Source organism: Chionomys nivalis, chromosome 1 (assembly GCF_950005125.1).
Source record: "Chionomys nivalis chromosome 1, mChiNiv1.1, whole genome shotgun sequence".
Lineage (NCBI taxonomy): Eukaryota > Metazoa > Chordata > Mammalia > Rodentia > Cricetidae > Chionomys > Chionomys nivalis.
The window spans coordinates 74,059,484-74,077,867 of record NC_080086.1 but is presented as its reverse complement, the minus strand read 5'-3'; the positions used below and the strand labels follow the sequence as shown (position 1 = coordinate 74,077,867).

Here is an 18,384-nt window from a genome sequence, read left to right as displayed (position 1 = left end):
CTAAACGTGCCTTAAAAGCCAATAAGATTACTTTCCATTGCTATATAGAAAGTGAAAGGAAGCAAAATCTACATCTGGAAATTTGGAGCTCTGAGTCTAGAGGTTCTGGTAGGTTATATTCTCTTCCACACAAAAGAAATTCAACATCCTAATAATATACATGTGTGTACACACAGAATGCATTTGTGTGCATACTTACATTCATATATATTTACATTTCTACATTGTGTAGAACTATAGTTACAGATATATACTAGTAGTTATGTGATAAGCCCATCACAAGCAGTAGGTGTACATGGAAGAACCTGCTCCTTGGAACTGAATGTGGTCTATCTGTGCCCTATACCCTGATGAGTACATACTTAATATGAGGGCATGCACTGACGATGTTCTTTATTATATCCAGCTGATACTAGAGTTAGATATTAAAAGATATGTTCAATAAGCAGATGTTGATGATGAGGAGGAAACACAGAACACTGCAGGGACAATAGTGGGAGATGTGTGGATATGTTTTGCTGTGAGAATGATGAAACTCCCATCCAGAAGGGACAGAAGGTTTATACAGAAGATGATGTAGCAAGGATTGTTCAGGGGGACTGCTCTCAGAAGGCATGAACAACACTGAACTTACAACAAGCTAAGCAAAATTGACCACACCAAACTGATAAAAGAGGAAACACAAAAAAAAAATCTCAGTCCTGGGGGCATTAACAAATTTGTTTACAGTTGAAGTCAGTAGTCAACAGCCAGATGCTTGCGTTTTTATGAGCCCCACCCTAAATATATTCTACTAAATTAACTGGTCCAAATGAATAGATCCTTCAATGTTATCACTAGTTTGGGTGTTATTTGCTGGACTTTTTACATTTCCTGTGCAAAGCATACAGGATTGTACTAAAAATCTTAACAATTTTGTAGGTTTAAACACGTATTAATAATACATAATATTGGGTAGCATAGCATTTTCATACATTCCCATAATATATTTTGATCATATTCACCCCCATTACCTTCTCTTGCCCCCTTCTCCTCATGCCCTTTCTTGTTCTATTTCCTCCTTCTACTATTTAACTTTAGGTTATAAAAAATGGAATTTTATTCTGCTATCATTCTAACCCATATATTCTCAAAAACAATAGAATTTTATTCTTCATTCAATATGATTAATAAGATAGAATGATAATTTACTGTCTGTGGGTATTAGAGAAACAAAAATAGATCAGTTATAGAGGATTTGCCATTGTGCACATGGCCCTGGGATGGATACCTAAAATTAAAAAAATAAACATTGTCTCAATCAATCAATCAATCTTTTCTCTGTCCCTATTTGTCTCTGTTTCTTTCAGTGTGTCTCTTGGTATGTCTGTCTTTTTGTATCTCTGTCTCTCTGTCTCTCTGTGCCTCTGTTTCTGTCTCTGTCTCTTTCTCTCTATGTCTCTCTGTCTCTCTGTCTCTCTCTGTCTCTCTCTCTCTTACCCCCTCTGAACAAGAAACATCTCTCAGACTGCCAAACTTATCTTGACCCTATCACATACATGTTCCCTACACATTCTCATAAGCTTGCACCAGCTATCAATTTCACAAAAGTAACATTTTAATATAATCTGATTAGTGTAGAAGGGGCTGCTTTGCTTATAGCTAAATACAGATAGCTATACAGAGTTAAATTTAAGAAAATAATTTTGTGGATTACTAGTATGATAAAATTATAGGGCTTTATTACATTGAAATTCACCTGTTTCTGATAAAACTATCTTTGGGGGCACTTCTGGCCTCGGCACCTCTTTCAGCAACCTGCCTCTGGAAATGAGAACCCAGGAGATGAGTCCGGCCAAGCATGTACTCGTTACCAACTTATTGACAATTTGTTATAAATCAGGTTTTATTGGACCACCTAGGAAATAGGCCATGTAAGTATTTAATGGGCCTGCTGCCGATCTATTTTATTGTGTTTTCATCAACCTAGATTAGTTTTATCAGAAACAGGTGAATTTCAATGTAATAAAGCCCTATAATTTTATCATACTAGTAATCCACAAAATTATTTTCTTAAATTTAACTCAGTGTTTATAACAACAGAGAAATTACTCTTAAGCCAAAGCACTGGCAATGCTGAGGAAGGGAAATAATTCATGGAAAATCAACTTCAGATGGTTCTGCCACTTACAGGGAACCTCTCAGTTTCCTAGGCACTTAGGAAAGCAGTCAGGCAGCACAGTGGGAGTTTCCTACACCCTAGTGGCTCTGCATTCATTCACACATGTATATGAAATCATCCACACTTGTGAACACTTCATCTATCCATATTTGTTTTTGTCAGGATCTGAAAACTTCATCCATTAAATAAAACCTCTCTCACATACCCCAAGTCTCAACATTGATCATACCCTGTGTCTACAGTGAGAGATTTCATTTTACCCCACTCGTACCTGTCCTTGTTAGGGAATAATTCTCTACCTTGGGGTAGTGGCTCATAATTAATACTGTTTTGCCTAACCTTGCCCCACCTCAGGATACCTAGAAATGTCTATAGGCATTTTTTTGCTATCAGAATTTGGGATTGTAAGAGGATGAGATGCTCCAAGCATCTAGAAGGTGACTGCCAGGGTTTCTGTTGACCATCCTATGATGCACAGAGGATTCTGCCACCAATCCCAAAGAGAAATTTATTTGTTCAGACCAAAAGAGTATCTGCCCCAAGTGGCCTTCTAACTAAGAGTCACAAATCTAACAAAAACACATAAAATCGTAGCCAGAACAGGCAGATGTGTCAAGACAACAAAGTATAAAACCGCACCTGACAACTTGGTGTATGTGTGTGTATGTGTGTGTGTGTGTGTGTGTGTGTGTGTGTGTGAGAGAGAGAGAGAGAGAGAGAGAGAGAGAGAGAGAGAGCAAGCTCATATGTGTGTACGTGTATGCTTGTGCAGTGTGTGTGGAAGCCAGAAGTTGATAACAGGTGTCTTCCTCAATCATTATACATTTTGGTTTTGGGAAATAGTGTCTCTAACTGAACTTGAATCTCACCAGTTAGGCTATATGAGCTGGCTAGTAAGTTTCACGGTCACCAGTTACACTAGGCTGGCTAGGCACAAAGCTACAATGATTCACTTATCTCTACTTCCTTTGAGCTGGATGTGCACTACTGTACCCATTTTTTTTTTTTTTTTTTTTTTTTTTTTTTTTTTTTTTTTTTTTTTTTTTTTTTGGATTTTCGAAACAGGGTTTCTCCGTAGCTTTTTGGTTCCTGTCCTGGAACTAGTTCTTGTAGACCAGGCTGGCCTCAAAATCACAGAGATCTGCCTGCCTCTGCCCTCCAAGTGCTGGGATTAAAGGCATGTGCTACCACCACCTGGCGTGTACCCAACTTTTTTATTGATTTTTATTGAGCTCTACAATTTTCTGTGCTCTCCTCCCTGCCTTTCTCCTCCTTCACCCTCCCACAAGGTCTCCATGCTCCCAATTTACTCAGGAGATCTTGTATTTTTCTACTTCCCATGTCCTCATTGTTGTCTAAGTTCTTTGGGATTGTGATTTGTAGGCTGGTTTTCTTTGATTTATTTTAAAAATCTTCTTATGAGTGAGTACATGTGATAATTGTCTTTCTGGGTCTGGGTTACCTCACTCAAAATGATGTTTTCTAGTTCCATCCATTTTCCTGAAAAATTCAAGATGTCATTATTTTTTCTCTGCTGTGTAGCACTCCATTGTGTAAATGTACCACATTTTCCTTATCCATTCTTCGGTTGAGGGTCATTTAGGTTGTTTCCAGGTTCTGCCTATGACAAACAATGCTGCTATGAACATAATTGAGCACATGTCCTTGTGGCACAATTGAGCATCCTTTGGATATATACTCAAAAGTGGTATTACTGAGTATCCAAATTTTTAACATGAGTGCCGAGGATGGAAGTTCAGTTCTTAATTCTTAAGTGGCACTGTCTTCATAGTCATCTCCCCAATTTAGAAACTCTTCCTGCTTTCACCTGTCAATATCCCCTTTCTCCCCACTATTCGTCTTCTTCTCCTCATCACTGTACTTCCCCTCAATGTCACTTACTGCCCTTCTATGTTCCCCACAAAATAAAATGTTCCTTCAGGACATTATCTAATGAGTTCATAAAGAAAAGTGGCCAAATCTAAACAAAACATCCACCAACAGGTAAGGGGACGGAAAGAGTGTGTAAGGGCCAGAAGGAGTGGAAACTGTAAGGAACGTTATTTTCTGAACACAGCAGATGTATACATGAGCTCACAGCAGTTACGGCAATTTGTACAAACCCGAGCCAAACCAAATCTTAACACAAATGGGAGATGAACACAAAGTCCCAACCCTAGTCCTGAAGTTATTAGTAAGTGTTAGCTGCTGAAAGAGGGAGAGACGGTTTTCTCTAAGAGTGTAGCCACTGGTAAGTATTTCATGTTCCATTGGAAGACCACATATCCAATAATATTTGGGCAGCATAAATTTATGGGTTTCTCTTTTCATTTACTTGTTTTTTTGGACACAAAGTTGGGTAGGTAAGTGGTGGCAAATCTGGGAAGATTTGGATAGTATATATTATCAAAATACAACATATGTAACTCTCATGCAACTTTAAAAAAAAAGTCTGACTGCCACCATCTACATACTCATTATGTACAGTATTCAATGTGTTCACCCAGCCAGATATCTGACACCCTTCTCCAGCGTCTAGCTTTGACCATCTCCTTGACCCTTTCCATTCACACCTTTTCCCTAGCCCAACAGATCTATGCTTGGCCCCACGTCCAGTGCTTTAACATGGTCAGACACGACTGTCTGGCTGCATTATAAACTATATTCAGACTTCTGCCAGGATCATCTCTATCTATCCCTCAATCCATAAGTTCCCTTCCATACCACAACCAACCTTCCCAATCAGCTATATCTATGCCCACTCTCCAGGCTTGGATCAGGAGGCACAATCTGCACACCAGCTGAGTCCCTTCTATCTACCTGACTTCATTACATCCAGGCCTTTTCATACTTCTGGACATAACCCACCTACATATTCTTTCTTCAGTCCCAATGTGCTCTCTCCATATTGAACTTATAACTTCCAAAAAATTCCAGATGTCACTTCAAGAATACCAACGATACGAATGATCAAGTCAGTATTGTGTCAATAAATCTTATCTGTCCTGTAGAAATACTTGCCAGTGAGAAGTACATAGATGAATTTCCAAACACTAATTTAAGAGAATAGTCATAAACTTCATCAAAGAATTTCAAGTTCAAAAACTACACAAAGAAATGGCTCAATGAGATTAAAGAAAAGAATCTTAAGGAGAATAAACACTTGAGTCATAGTCAAGAGAACAGAAGTATTCAGCTCATGGAAACAATGAAGATAATCTAGAACTGGAGAATGGAACTCAATAAAAAGAAGGAAGCATGGAAGAAGACATAAGCTGAAGTGAAGATGAAATATGAGAACGTATTTACTCACCTAGAAAACTCAAAGGAAAACCTTAGAAGTAGAATGAATCAAGCAAAAGGCACACTATCAGGGCACAAACATGAAGTAGAGGATCGACACTAAATAAGCAAAGTATAATGAAAGTTTGTTTTTTGCTTTTTTTGTTTGTTTGTTTGTTTGTTTGTTTTTGTTTTTCGAGACGGGGTTTCAATAAACATACAGGAAATGTGCAAAACCAGGAAAAACAAAGCTCCAAATTACAGGCAAAGAAGAGGGAGAATTATCCCAAGTCACTGGCAGAGACCAACTCTTTAACAACACCAAAGAAGAAAACTTTTCTAGACTAAAGAAAGACATACCTACCCATATAATTAGAAACACACAGAACATCAAATAGACCAGACCAGAAAAGAAAATCCCTGAGGCATACCATTGCTAAAACTCTACATATACATAAGAAAGAAAGTATATCAAAAGTTTCAAGAGACAAAATGCAAGTCGCACATAAAGAAAACCCACCAGAATAATAGATGGTTTTACAGTGGAAACAATGAAAATGAGAAACGCCTGGAGCAATGAATTCCAAGTCCTAAAAGGCTATGAAGGTCAGCCTAGACTAGCATACCTTGCAAAACTGTCTGCCATAAGTGAAGGAGAATAAAACACTTTCTACAATATAAACAACCTAAAAGATTGTATCTGACAAACAAAACCAAAAGAAAAAGGAACGAACAATATTTTGGGCTAAAGAGAAATATAAACATAGCAGAGTGACTGTTTAAAGAAATAGAAAGCCTTAATTATTAAAACACAAAGTCCCACCTTTGGTGACAACACCAAAGGGTGCTCAACCATACTACATGGACATTTTCTCAACTATGTTCATAGCAGCATTATTTGTAATAGCCAGAATCTCGAAAACCCAGATGCCCCTCAACTAAAGAATGGACAAAGAAAATGTATACATTTACACGATAGAGTAATACTCAGCAGTATAAAAACAATTTTAAAATTTACATGCAAATGGATGGAACTAGAAAAAAAAATCCTAAGTGAGGTAACCCAGACCCAGAAAATCAAACATAGTATGAACTCACTCATAAATGGATATTATATCTAAAGCAAAGGATAAGCAGCCTATAGTCCATATTCCCAGAGAAGCTAGGTAACAAGGAGAACTCTAAGAGAAATATACATGGATCCCCTGGAAGGGGAAATAGACAAGATCTCCTGAGAAAATTGGGACTGTGGGAATGGGAGGAGAAGGGAGGGTCAAAGGATAGGAAGAATGGAGAAGGGTTGGGGGAGGAGAACATGAAGGAATGGGATGATCGAGATAAGGGAGGGATAAAAAGGGAGATCAAGGAAAGAGATATTTTGATTGAGGGAGCAATTATGAGGCTAGGAAAAAAAATCTGAAGCTAGGGAAATTCTCAGAAATTCACAAGGATCACCCCAGCTAACCCTAAACAATAGTGGAGAGGGTGCCTTAACTAGCTTTGAACTGTAGTCAGATTGATTATAACCTTGTCATCATAGAACCTTTATCCAGTAACTGATAGAAGTAGATGCAGAGATCCACAGCTAAGAATTGAGCTGAGCTCCCAAAATCCAGCCCAAGACAGAGAGGAGCAATAATATGAGCAAACGGTTGACCATGATGGGGATACCCACTGAAACATTTTACCTGAGCTAATGGGAACTCACAGACTCCAGACTGACAGTGGTGGAACCAGCATAGGACCAAATTAGGCCTTCTGAATGTGGGTGACAAATTGTATGGATGGAGCAGTCTGTGGGGCCACTGGCAGTGGGACCAAGATTTATCCTTACTGCTTGAACTGGCTTTTTGGAACCCATTCTCTTTGGAGGGATACCTTGCTCGGCTCAGATATAATGTGGAGGACTGTGGTCCAGTCTCAAAGTGATGTACTAGACTTTGTGGGTACCCCATGGGAACCCTCGCTGTTCTCTGAAGAGTAGATGGGGGGGTAGGGGGCCCACAGTCCCTAACAATTAGGTAGATGAAAATCAAATAACTTTGAGATTTCAGCTAACCCAAATCAGAATGCAAAGATCAATAAAACAAGGCACATTAAATTGTGGATGGGTATGGGGGAAAGGGAACACTTATTTCCTGTTGTTGGAATTGGAGACAGGTAAAATCATTATGGAAATCACTATGGAGATCTCTCCAAAAAGTTAAATTTAAATCTATTATATGATCCAGCTGTACCACTCCTTGGCATACACTGAAAGGACTTGACATTATATGCTATATGTACCTGCTCAGACATGTTCACTTCTATTCTATTTACAATGTCTAGGGAATGAAAATAATCTAAATGTCCCTCAGCCAATAAATGGACAATGGAAATGTGGTACATATACACTCAGAAATCATATTCTACCTTAAAGAAAAACAACAGTATGAACTTTGCAAGTAAATGGATGTAATTAGGAAAGATCATAATGAATGGAGTTAAAAAACTCAAAATCTCAAATATCAAATGGAATCATATGTATCTTGCTCACCCACTCTATTCAGTGAGGAACTGAACATCAGTTTCTTTAAAAAGGAAGGTATGTAGGAAGTGTTCTCCTGTGCCCATGTGTTGTAGAGTACTTCCCACTTTCTCTTCTATCAGGTTCAGTGTGTTTGGACTGATATTGAGGTCTTTAATCCATTTGGACTTGAGTTTTGTGCATGGTGATAGATATGGATCTATTTTCATTCTTCTACAGATTGACTTCCAGTTCTGCCAGCACAATTTGTTGAAGATGCTCTCTTTTTTTCTTTGTATACTTTTAGCTCCTTTATCGAAAATCAGGTGTTCATAGGTTTGTGGGTTAAAGTCAGGGTCTTCTATTCTATTCCATTGGTCGACTTCTCTGTTTTTATGCCAGTACCAAGCCGTTTTCAGTACTGTAGCTCTGTAATAGAGTTTGAAGTCAGGGATGGTAATGCCTCCAGACGATCCTTTATTGTATAAGATTGTTTTGGCTATCCTGGGTTTTTTGTTTTTCCATATAAAGTTGATTATTGTCTTCTCCAGATCTGTGAAGAATTTTGATGGGATTTTGATGGGGATTGCGTTGAATCTATAGATTGCTTTTGGTAGAATTGCCATTTTTACTATGTTGATCCTCCCAATCCAAGAGCAAGGGAGGTCCTTCCATTTTCTGGTGTCCTCTTCAATTTCTTTCTTCAAAGACTTAAAGTTCTTGCCAAATAGATCTTTCACTTCCTTGGTCAGAGTTACCCCAAGGTATTTTATGCTATTTGTGGCTATCGTGAAAGGTGATGCTTCTCTGAATATTAACCTTCATCAGGCGATGAAAGAAGACAGAGACAGAGACCAACATTGGAGCACTGGACTGAAGTCTCACGATCCAAAGGAGGAACAGAAGGAGAGTGAGCACGAGCAAGGAACTCAGGACTGCGAGGGGTGCACCCACACACTGAGGCAATGGGGATGTTCTATCGGGAACTCACCAAGGCCAGCTGGCCGGGGACTGAAAAAGCATGGGACAAAACCGTTCTCGCTGAACATAATGGACAATGAGGACTACTGAGAACTGAAGAACAATGGCAATGGGTTCTTGATCCTATTGCACGTAATGGCTTTGTGGGAGCCCAGGTAGTTTGGATGCTCACCTTAATAGACCTGGATGGAGGTGGGTGGTCCTTGGACCTCCCACAGGGCAGAGAAACCTGCTTGCTCTTTGGGCTGAGGAGGAAGGAAGACTTGATTGGGGGAGGGGGAGGGAATGGGAGGTGGTGGCGGGGAAGAGGCAGAAATCTTTAATAATTAAATAAATTAATTAATAAAAAAAAACAAAAAAAAAACAAAAAAAAAAAAAGGAAGGTATGCTGGTTGTACTTAGCTGTCAACTTGGTGGAATTGGGAATCACCAGAGAGACTGGTCACCAGAGAGACTGGCCCCCCTGCACATGCGTATGGGGATTCTGGATTACCTTGTTGAGGACACATCTTACTTGTGGTTGGTTACTGTTATCTGAACGGGAATTATTGACTGTATCAAAAATAGAAAGTTAGTTCCTGATAGAACATCCCCATTGTCTCAGTGTGTGGGTGCACCCCTCGCGGTCCTGAGTTCCTTGCTCGTGCTCTGTCTCCTGCTCATGATTTGGACCTTGAGATTTCAGTCTGGTGTTCCAATGTGGGTCTTTGTCTCTGTCTCCTTTCATCGCCTAAATGTTTTTCTTTGGATTCACCTTCTTAATTAGCTTCTCTAGGACCACGCATAATAGGCTCAACGTCCCCTATTTATGGCTAGAAACCAAATATGAGTGAGTACATCCCATGTTCCTCTTTTTGGGTCTGGCTCACCTCACTCAGGATAGTGTGTTCTATTTCCGTCCATTTGCCTGCAAAATTCAGGAAGTCATTGTTTTTTACTGCTGAGTAGTACTCTAATATGTATATATTCCATACAGCTGGCCTGGGTCTGAAAAAGCATGGGATAAAACCGGACTTGCTGAACATAATGGACAATGAGGACTACTGAGAACTCAAGAACAATGACAATGGGTTTTTGATCCTACTGAACGTACTGGCTTTGTGGGAGCCTAGGCAGTTTGGATGCTCACCTTACTAGACCTGGATGGAGGTGGGTGGTTCTTGGACTTCCCACAGGGCAGGGAACCCGGATTACTCTTAGGGATGATGAGGGAGGGGGAGTTGATGGGGGAGGGGGAGGGAAATGGGAGGTGGTGGCGGGGAGAAGGCAGAAATCTTTAATAAATAAATAAACAATAAAAAAAAATAGAAAGTTAGTCCAGCACTAGCCTTCATCACCCTCTGACTTCCCACTGTAAATTTGATGTGGTCAGCTGCCTCAAACCTCCGTCACCCTGACTGTCCCCACTGTAGTGGACTGTATCCTCAAACTGTGAGCAAAAATAGACCCTTTCTCCATTACGTAGCTTCTGCTGTATTTTTATAACAGCAACGGTAAAAGTAACAAAGACAGTAGGTCCTTTAATCAATGAATGGAAAGGCTGGGCTGAGAATTGTAAATGGTTTGACAATGAGTAAGTAAGCACCAAATCTCAACAGCAACCCAGAAAATCTGTTGATTATTTTTTAAATAAGAAAGTTATTTACATTTGTAGACTTTGAATTGTTCCACCAGAACTATGTAATTGCTCTTGCCTTTAAGCAGATGGCGAACCACTAAGTACCACTCCTTTTTCCCTTTTCTTTTTTTTTTTTTTTTTGTTTTGTTTTGTTTTGTTTTGTTTGTTTGTTTTTCAGGGCAGGGTTTGTAACACCAGATATTCTGGAACTAGTTCTGTAGACCTGGCTAATTTTGAATTCAGAGATACACCTACCTGCCTCTGCCTCCCAAATCCTGGGATTAAAGGGGTGTGTCACTATGCTGAGATACCACTTCTCAGCAAAGCAACACATCTTTGGAATAACAACTGAGTTATATTTCTTGGTGCATAAAGTCTAGGTAAATTGACAACAAGCCCCATATTTTTCATTTGACACACTGTTTGCACTGTCATGAACAGGAGATACTCTATGTAGAATCAGCATCAAATGAGTTCTGGTATTGTGTGAGATATGTCCAAAAAAAAAAAAAAAAATCCTTCATTCTTAAATGATGACCAAGCTGAGAAGTCAGCAGAGAAGATTCACACCAAAGTGGGATAGTTTCTTTGTAACAGGTTAGAAAACTCTGTAAGTTACAGAGTAAAATGTCTGATTCAAATGCCTTGTGGTGTGTGTGTGTGTGTGTGTGTGTGTGTGTGTGTGTGTGTGTGTGCTTGTGGAGATCAGAAGAGAATGTCGGAACGTTTAGACCTGGAGTTGCTGTGATACACACAACACGAATGTGGGTTCTGATAACTATAAATGGGTCTTCTGGAAGAGCCTTATTATAATTATTATAATAATTGCCTTATTATCTCTCCTGCCTATGTTTCTACTTTCTTTAAATGAGAAACACTGTATATCCAGCTTGGTTTTTACTGCTCTATTGCATGCAAGAGACAAGTCTTTTTGAAGTAAAGAAATGACAACTGGAAGCAGTTAAAGTCTAGATATATCTGACTATGATCTTTATTTATTTTTTAAGTTGTTAAGTTCACAAGAGCAATCTTTAGATGCACATCTCGTAATATGATATTATAGTCTTCCGTTTTCCCTAATGTTTCAGAGAAAATGACCAAGATTTCTATTTATGAGTTATTTTGGGGTTTTTGTTTGTTTGTTTTTTCGTGATGCTTCCAGGCTAACAAAGTTTTTTTTTAAATAATCTTTTCTATGTAAAAGAAAAGAGATTTCTACTGATATCATTCACCAATTTTGAACAAAGAACTGTGTCACCCTTCAGAAATATAAATTTTAACGGCCCACTTGTATCCATAGTTGTTATGCAATCCCCCTGGTAGGACTCTCTTTGGGGTTGGAGCAAAAGTTATTGTGTGGATACATGTGACCCAATTCAGTACTCATTGGCAACACCATACAAAATAAAGATTTCTCTCTTTCTCTCCTCTCATATTCTCTCGTTTCTTGGATATTCCAACATCTCAACACACAAACGATGACACAAGGGATGAGATAATTAAGAATCTGATATTAAATAATAACAAATATCATTACACACAAAAAAACTATTCATTGATATATTCTTCAAAGTTACAGAATGTTTTGCTAACTCAGTGGTAGAATGCCATTTCCCATCTCAGTGAGCCAGAGAGCTATAAGACCCTAGAAGTTAACTGTTCCTTCCTGTGGAGAGTGGATGAAGTACAGAGTGAATTTGGATTACTGACACCAGCATTACCAGGTCACCATTGGGAATAGTGAGACCTTCTAAAGTTAAGTTCAGGGTAAAGGCAAGACCTTTCCCTTTTCTGAGTGTGAATGTAGATAAATGGTTGACCTTTAGACAGAAACAGCACATTTGAAAAATATCAACTGCAACTTCAATCAGGGATGATTACATGATCATGACCCCCTACAGAGACACTTCGACAACAGAGACTAATGTGCCTCCTCATTCATGCTGTATATAATATCTTAATTCCTGTCACTCCCAACCAGGTTTCTAGGACCCAGTTGCACATGCTACATTACGCAAGCAGCAAGACCACAGCGGATAAAACATGACCTGAATGAGAACATTTAAGCCTGAGTAGACATGCCAAGTCTCACCCTCTCAGCAGCACTGTCAGGTCTCTCTGAGGGTGTCACATCCAGTTTCCCAGAGCAGTGGTCCTGAGCCTGTGGTCACGACCCTTTGAGAGTCGCATAGGAGCTATCCTGGTTACCAGATATTTACATCACGATTCATAACAGCAGCAAAAGTAAGTTATGAAGTAGCAACGAGAAAATGTTATGGTTGGGAGTAATCACAACATTAGGAACTGTGTTTAGAGAACTGCTGTTTAGTGCCTCTATGATTTCCATTGGTTAGCTCAAGTGCATCAGGTTCAGTTCTCTCAAGAAATTAATGATGATATGCTTTAGAAATTCATATCACACTTACACCAACCTCCTATCAGGTATAACCTTTTTCTATCTTTGCAATCACATTCCTCTCTCTTATCAGGTTCAAGCATCTACTTTCTCAGCTGTAATTTGGAAAAAATTCAAAATTTCTCTGCTTATTTCATAAAACCCTTGGAAGAATCAAACAATATTACACTTGAAAATGACAAAGTGGTATATATACCTGGAAATTAATAGAATTGTTTTTGTCTTATTATTCAAATTCAAACTCCAGTAAGAAGAACATTCATATTTTTATACCTCTCATGATCCATAAAAATTAGAACCATCAAGGATTGTAGAATAAAATGTAACTATTTTGTTCAGATATAAAAATAAATCACAGCATTGACATTTGGGGCAGGTATACTAGCCATGCTTACCCGTTTCTGAAAGCAATTTTGTGGCTTCTAGCACCTTCTCAGTGTATACCCCAGCTTCGTAGTTCTCCATCTCTGCATTGATGATGTGAATGACGCGGGCTGCCCGACCCCGTATGGCCCCAGCTGTTCGGTCCAGTGTATCCACGTCCCCCTCTTGGAGGGCAATCACACATTTGTTCACATCCTCCAAGATGTGATTTTCTGTGGAGAGGGCACACACACATTTATATGACCTTGTCTTATTCACAATCTAATAACTAATCTAAAACAATTTCAACAGTTCACCTTGCAGATCCAACTACATAACTGATAATATGAAATTGTATTTAAAGGGCAACTCTTATAATTACAACAGTAGTTGTAATACCTGAGCACCAGCCAGGCGGGTTATTAAACTGATCCTTTGATGAGACTTCGGGAGTTTCTGACTCAGTAGCGGTACTGCTCAGTTTTTGTTAATTTAACAATGTTGGTAAATAGAACCTCAAAAAAAGAATTGTCTCCAATAGAAAGGCCAGTGAGCACTTTGTGGAGCATTTTTTTGATTGATGGTTGATTGTGGGAGGACCCAGCACACTTTTTGCAGTGCAACCCCTGGGCACAGTGGTCTTGAATTATAAAAGAAAGCAGTCAGATCAAGCCACAGCAAGCAAGTATGCAACTTTCTTCATGGATTTTGTTTGGGTTCCTGCCTCCAGGTTCCTACCTTGAACCCCTGCCCTGATTTCCCATAAGGATAGACTGGGATCAAGATTTGTATATAAATTCTTTTCTCTCCAAGATGTGTTTGACTAAGTGTGTATTACAGGAAGAGAAATTCAAACTAGGATAGGTGCTTTGGGTTGAGATCTAGGAAAATAAGTTTCAAAGAAATTCACAGGGAATGCTAATGGGGCTGATGTGAGGAACTCCATAGTTTAAGACTTACTGATGAGAAAGTAATCCCTTATTTTGTTTCAAAGACTGAAACTTATTGCCCAGGAAGGGTCTTCTTAAGAGCTGTCATGACAGAGGCTGAAGACTCGGTGGTTAAGTCTGTGGTCCTTGAAGTGAATCCTGATTCAATTCAGAACATCTACATTAAGTGGCTCACAACCATCAGTAACTCCAAGTCCTGGGAATTCAAAAACCTCTTCTGGCCTTTTCCATACACCTGCACACTCATAGTGTAAATATATGCATTCAGAAACATATATGTCCACATAAAATAAAAATGAGGGTAAGAGTCATAAATAGCTAGAAAAAAGTCAATCTGGTCTAGAAATATTATCTATACCTAAAAAGAGTTGAAGTTATAGACACATGAATAGTTGACCATGTTCTTATTGAGGACTGATGTAAAAATTAATGTAGGGCAAGCCAAGTCTGTTGGTCCATCTTCTAAAGTCATATGGAAGGTATAGTCACAGAAAAAATGGATTCATGGGAAATGATCACAGAGTTTCCTTGAATTAAATACAGTTCAGCCTGTGGTGTTTTATCAGATTACAGTCAAGGCAAGCACTGTTCTCATTTCAAGGACCACAGTAGGAGAGCAAGCAGGAATCGAGCTATTTCTATAGAAAAGCACATACTTTCACAGTAGAACAAATGGGCCCTGTTTCACTTCTCTGTCCAATACTAGATTGTAATTATGTATTTGGGGTATTTTTGAAAGCTAAATTCTAAGGAAATTCTCAAAACTTCAGTGCTCTAAAGAAAAACAAAAGTAATGTGAAGCTGAAAATTATACCCAGGCACATGCACAACTGTAACTATAGTAACTGAATGCTCATACTTCAATGTATTGAAATTTCAAGCAAAAATTTAAGCAGTTCATTATTCTTATACTCTAATTTACATTTAAAACTAAGTAGAGACTGTGAGATGTCTCAGTCTAGATAAATTATTTGCCACCAAGCCTGGTGACCTTAGTTCAATACCCGAAACCCACAAGATGGAAGAAGAGAACTGACTGCTCCAAATTGTGCTTAGATCCATACAAGTTTACCTTGACATATGTATGCAAATGCATGTGCACACACACACACACATACATAAAAAAGAAGCAAATAAGGTTAGGTAGATACTTAGAAAGCAGATATAGTTTAAGGATATTTTATATTTTTTTAACTTTTATTTATTTGTGGTACTGAAGATTGAACCTAGGGCATTACCCATTGCATTTCTACCCTAAATCCACAAATGCTCTTTTCGAGACAGGGTTTCTCTGTAGCTTTGGAGCCTGTCCTGGAACTAGCTCTTGTAGACCAGGCTGGTCTTGAACTCACGGAGATCTTCCTGCCTCTGCCTCCCAAGTGCTGGGATTAAAGGTGTGCGCCACCACCACCTGGCTCACAAATGCTCTTATTTTCAGTTCTCAGTTTTCATAAAAGATTTCACTAAGTTGTTCCTGACGATCTTGAACTCAACACTGTGGCCAAGGTAGATCTAGAATTCAGAATCTTCCTGCCTTAGCCTCCTAAGAACTGGGATTGTAGGCCTATACTTCCAGGCATGGATGAAATCATCACATTGTCTATATTCTAACATTAAGAAATAAGGACTTTCGGAGGCAAACCAGTAGTGAGGGCTGAGTCCTGGCGATAGAGTTACTTCCCTCCCCCTTCTAAGAGATATGCCAGAGAGATCCCTCTCCCTTCCCACTGTGTGGAACAATAGTGAATTCAATTGTCTAAGTGGGCAGCTCTCCCAAGGCACCTGCATCTTTGATTTCAGCCTCTGACACTATGAGAAAGATATTTCTATTGTTAATAAGCAACCTGATTTATGATACTGTTTTAACACTGAGCAGACTAAGAGGCACACACACACAAACACACACAGTGACATACCCATGAGCACATATTTTAATAGAACTAGCTTGTCTATTGTCTTAAGTAATTGGCTAATCTTAGAAAATTATAGCAACCAAATTCAATGACTAGAAGAAGGGTTGAATGATTAGCTATTTATAAAATTTCTATGGCTACTTTTGATTTCTAAGTTCCTATGGGAGGAGAATTGAATAGAGTATCTGACAAACGCTAGGCTTCACTGGAGAGTTCTCTTACTTACTTTAAACCAAGCAATCAGCACAAAACACATAGAGCCTGTGGCAGCACCACACGTAAGACCACAAGTTTGAGTCAGTCAGGGTTCTAGTATTGTAAAGACGAAATTGATATGCGGTCCCCATAAACCAAGAAGTTATTTGCTATTGACACCTGCCGGCAAAGGGAAAATCAGTTTATTCCAACAGAGTCTTATTGGGTATATCAAGCACATTCCAGGGTAGGCCCCATGATTAAAAGTAGTGAACTTATACAAAATGGACTCCTTGTATTAAACTTGTAAAGGAAGTGGACTGTTTGTTTTACTTGTTTTTGTCATATTTGTTTTTTGTTTTTATTTTTGTCCTTTTCCTAGTAAGAGAAAGAGGGAGTACGTGAATTTGATGGAAAGAAATTAGGAGAGCTAGGGAAGGATGAGGGAAACATAATAAAAACATATTATATGAAAAATATTAATTAAAATCATTTTAATAAAGAATAAGCACTTAGAGGTAGATTTTATTACTTAGGGTACTGCTTAGAAACTGTTGGGTATAATCTTGCAGTGGGATAATGGTCTGTACCTGTCACTTGTATTTTAAATAAATGCTAATTGGCCAGTAGCCAGGCAGGAAGTATAGGTGGGGCAACCAGGCAGGGAGTAGAGGTGGGGCAATGAGAGTGCTGGGAAGAGGGAAATGCAGTCTGCAGTCATGACCCAGCCTCAGAAGAAGCAAAATGTGACTGCCTTCCCAAAAAAGGTACCAAGCCATTGGCTAACATAGACAAGAATAATGGGCCAATTTAAGATGTAAGAATTAGTTAATAAGGAGCCTAAGCTTAAAAGTTTAAAACTAAGTTTAAAACTAATGTAGACGTCTGTGTATTTCTTTGGTGCTGAATGGCTGCAGGACCAGGTGGGAGAGAAACCTCAGTCAACATAATCTGCTATACACAAATAAACATTAATTTCAATCTCATATTATTATATTACCCCACTCAAATCATTGTTTCCTTTTTAGTTTATTAAATTTATTATTATTATTGTTATTATTATTATTATTATTATTGTATCTGAGAGAGAAATCAAGGCTCAACATGTTCATGACAACTCTGTGGAGTCATTCTCTCCTTCACCTTTACAAGGGTCCTAAGGACCAAAGTCAGGTCACTAGACTTGTGGAATAGAGAGTGCTTTTCCTGTTGAGTCATCTTACCTGCCCTGGGTTTTTTCTTTCTACATTCTAATGTTCTTTAATTTCAAGTGTATGTTAGAATGAAAAAATCAGAAAGGTACCTGTAAATGCTGGCTAGTAATCAGCTCTCTTAAACTTACAAAAGCAAACTTTTATAATGCTGATATTTTCTTGAGTGAAACAGCAAAGTGAAATTGTGAGAATGTAGATGGAGGACGATTTTATTTGTATGAAGGATGTCCTGGTAACCATCTCTTCCTGCCATCTAGACTGCATCCTGTGAACTCAGCAGAGTAGACACCCTAGGAAAAGGCTGATGCGCATGAAAATATAGGGTATTTTGAATACAAAAAGCTGACTGCCACAAGCCTCCTTTCCTGCAGATGGCTTCCTTGAAATAATCATACACTGCCCTGGCCCCCAAAAGGGAGTGAATAGGAGGGGTTTCCCGTGCAAAACATGTGTTCATACTGACATAATTCTGAAAATGATATAGCAGTGTAAGAACAGGCTAGCTGTTGCTTTTCTGTGCTGTTGGAAAAGATGATATTTTGCAACAGACTGCAAAGCAATAAAGCCTGCTAATTATGTTGTTAATCTCTCTAGAACTAATACTTTTAGAAAAAAAATATTAGAAATTCATTTATGATCCAATAAATTATATTGCTATCAGAGCTTTTAAAAACAATAATTCTAATTATTTTACAAACTGGGAAGTTGCATCTAATGTATTAAATACAGGAGGAAAAAAAGAAGCATACTATTATTTAGAAAAAAAGCTTTGATCATTTTAAGGA

At 38.6% G+C, this 18,384-nt stretch overlaps 1 protein-coding gene across 4 annotated transcripts in view; it reads right to left on the bottom strand.

The window, feature by feature from the left end:
• Nucleotides 1-18,384, bottom strand: part of Ctnna2 (catenin alpha 2) — a 1,144,480-nt gene that overhangs the window by 89,791 nt on the left and 1,036,305 nt on the right. For all 4 annotated transcript variants that reach the window (XM_057766952.1, XM_057766959.1, XM_057766967.1 and 1 more), the window contains one exon: nucleotides 13,360-13,560. In XM_057766952.1, the coding sequence (XP_057622935.1) occupies nucleotides 13,360-13,560 (201 nt within the window). The remainder of the gene's footprint in view (nucleotides 1-13,359; nucleotides 13,561-18,384) is intronic.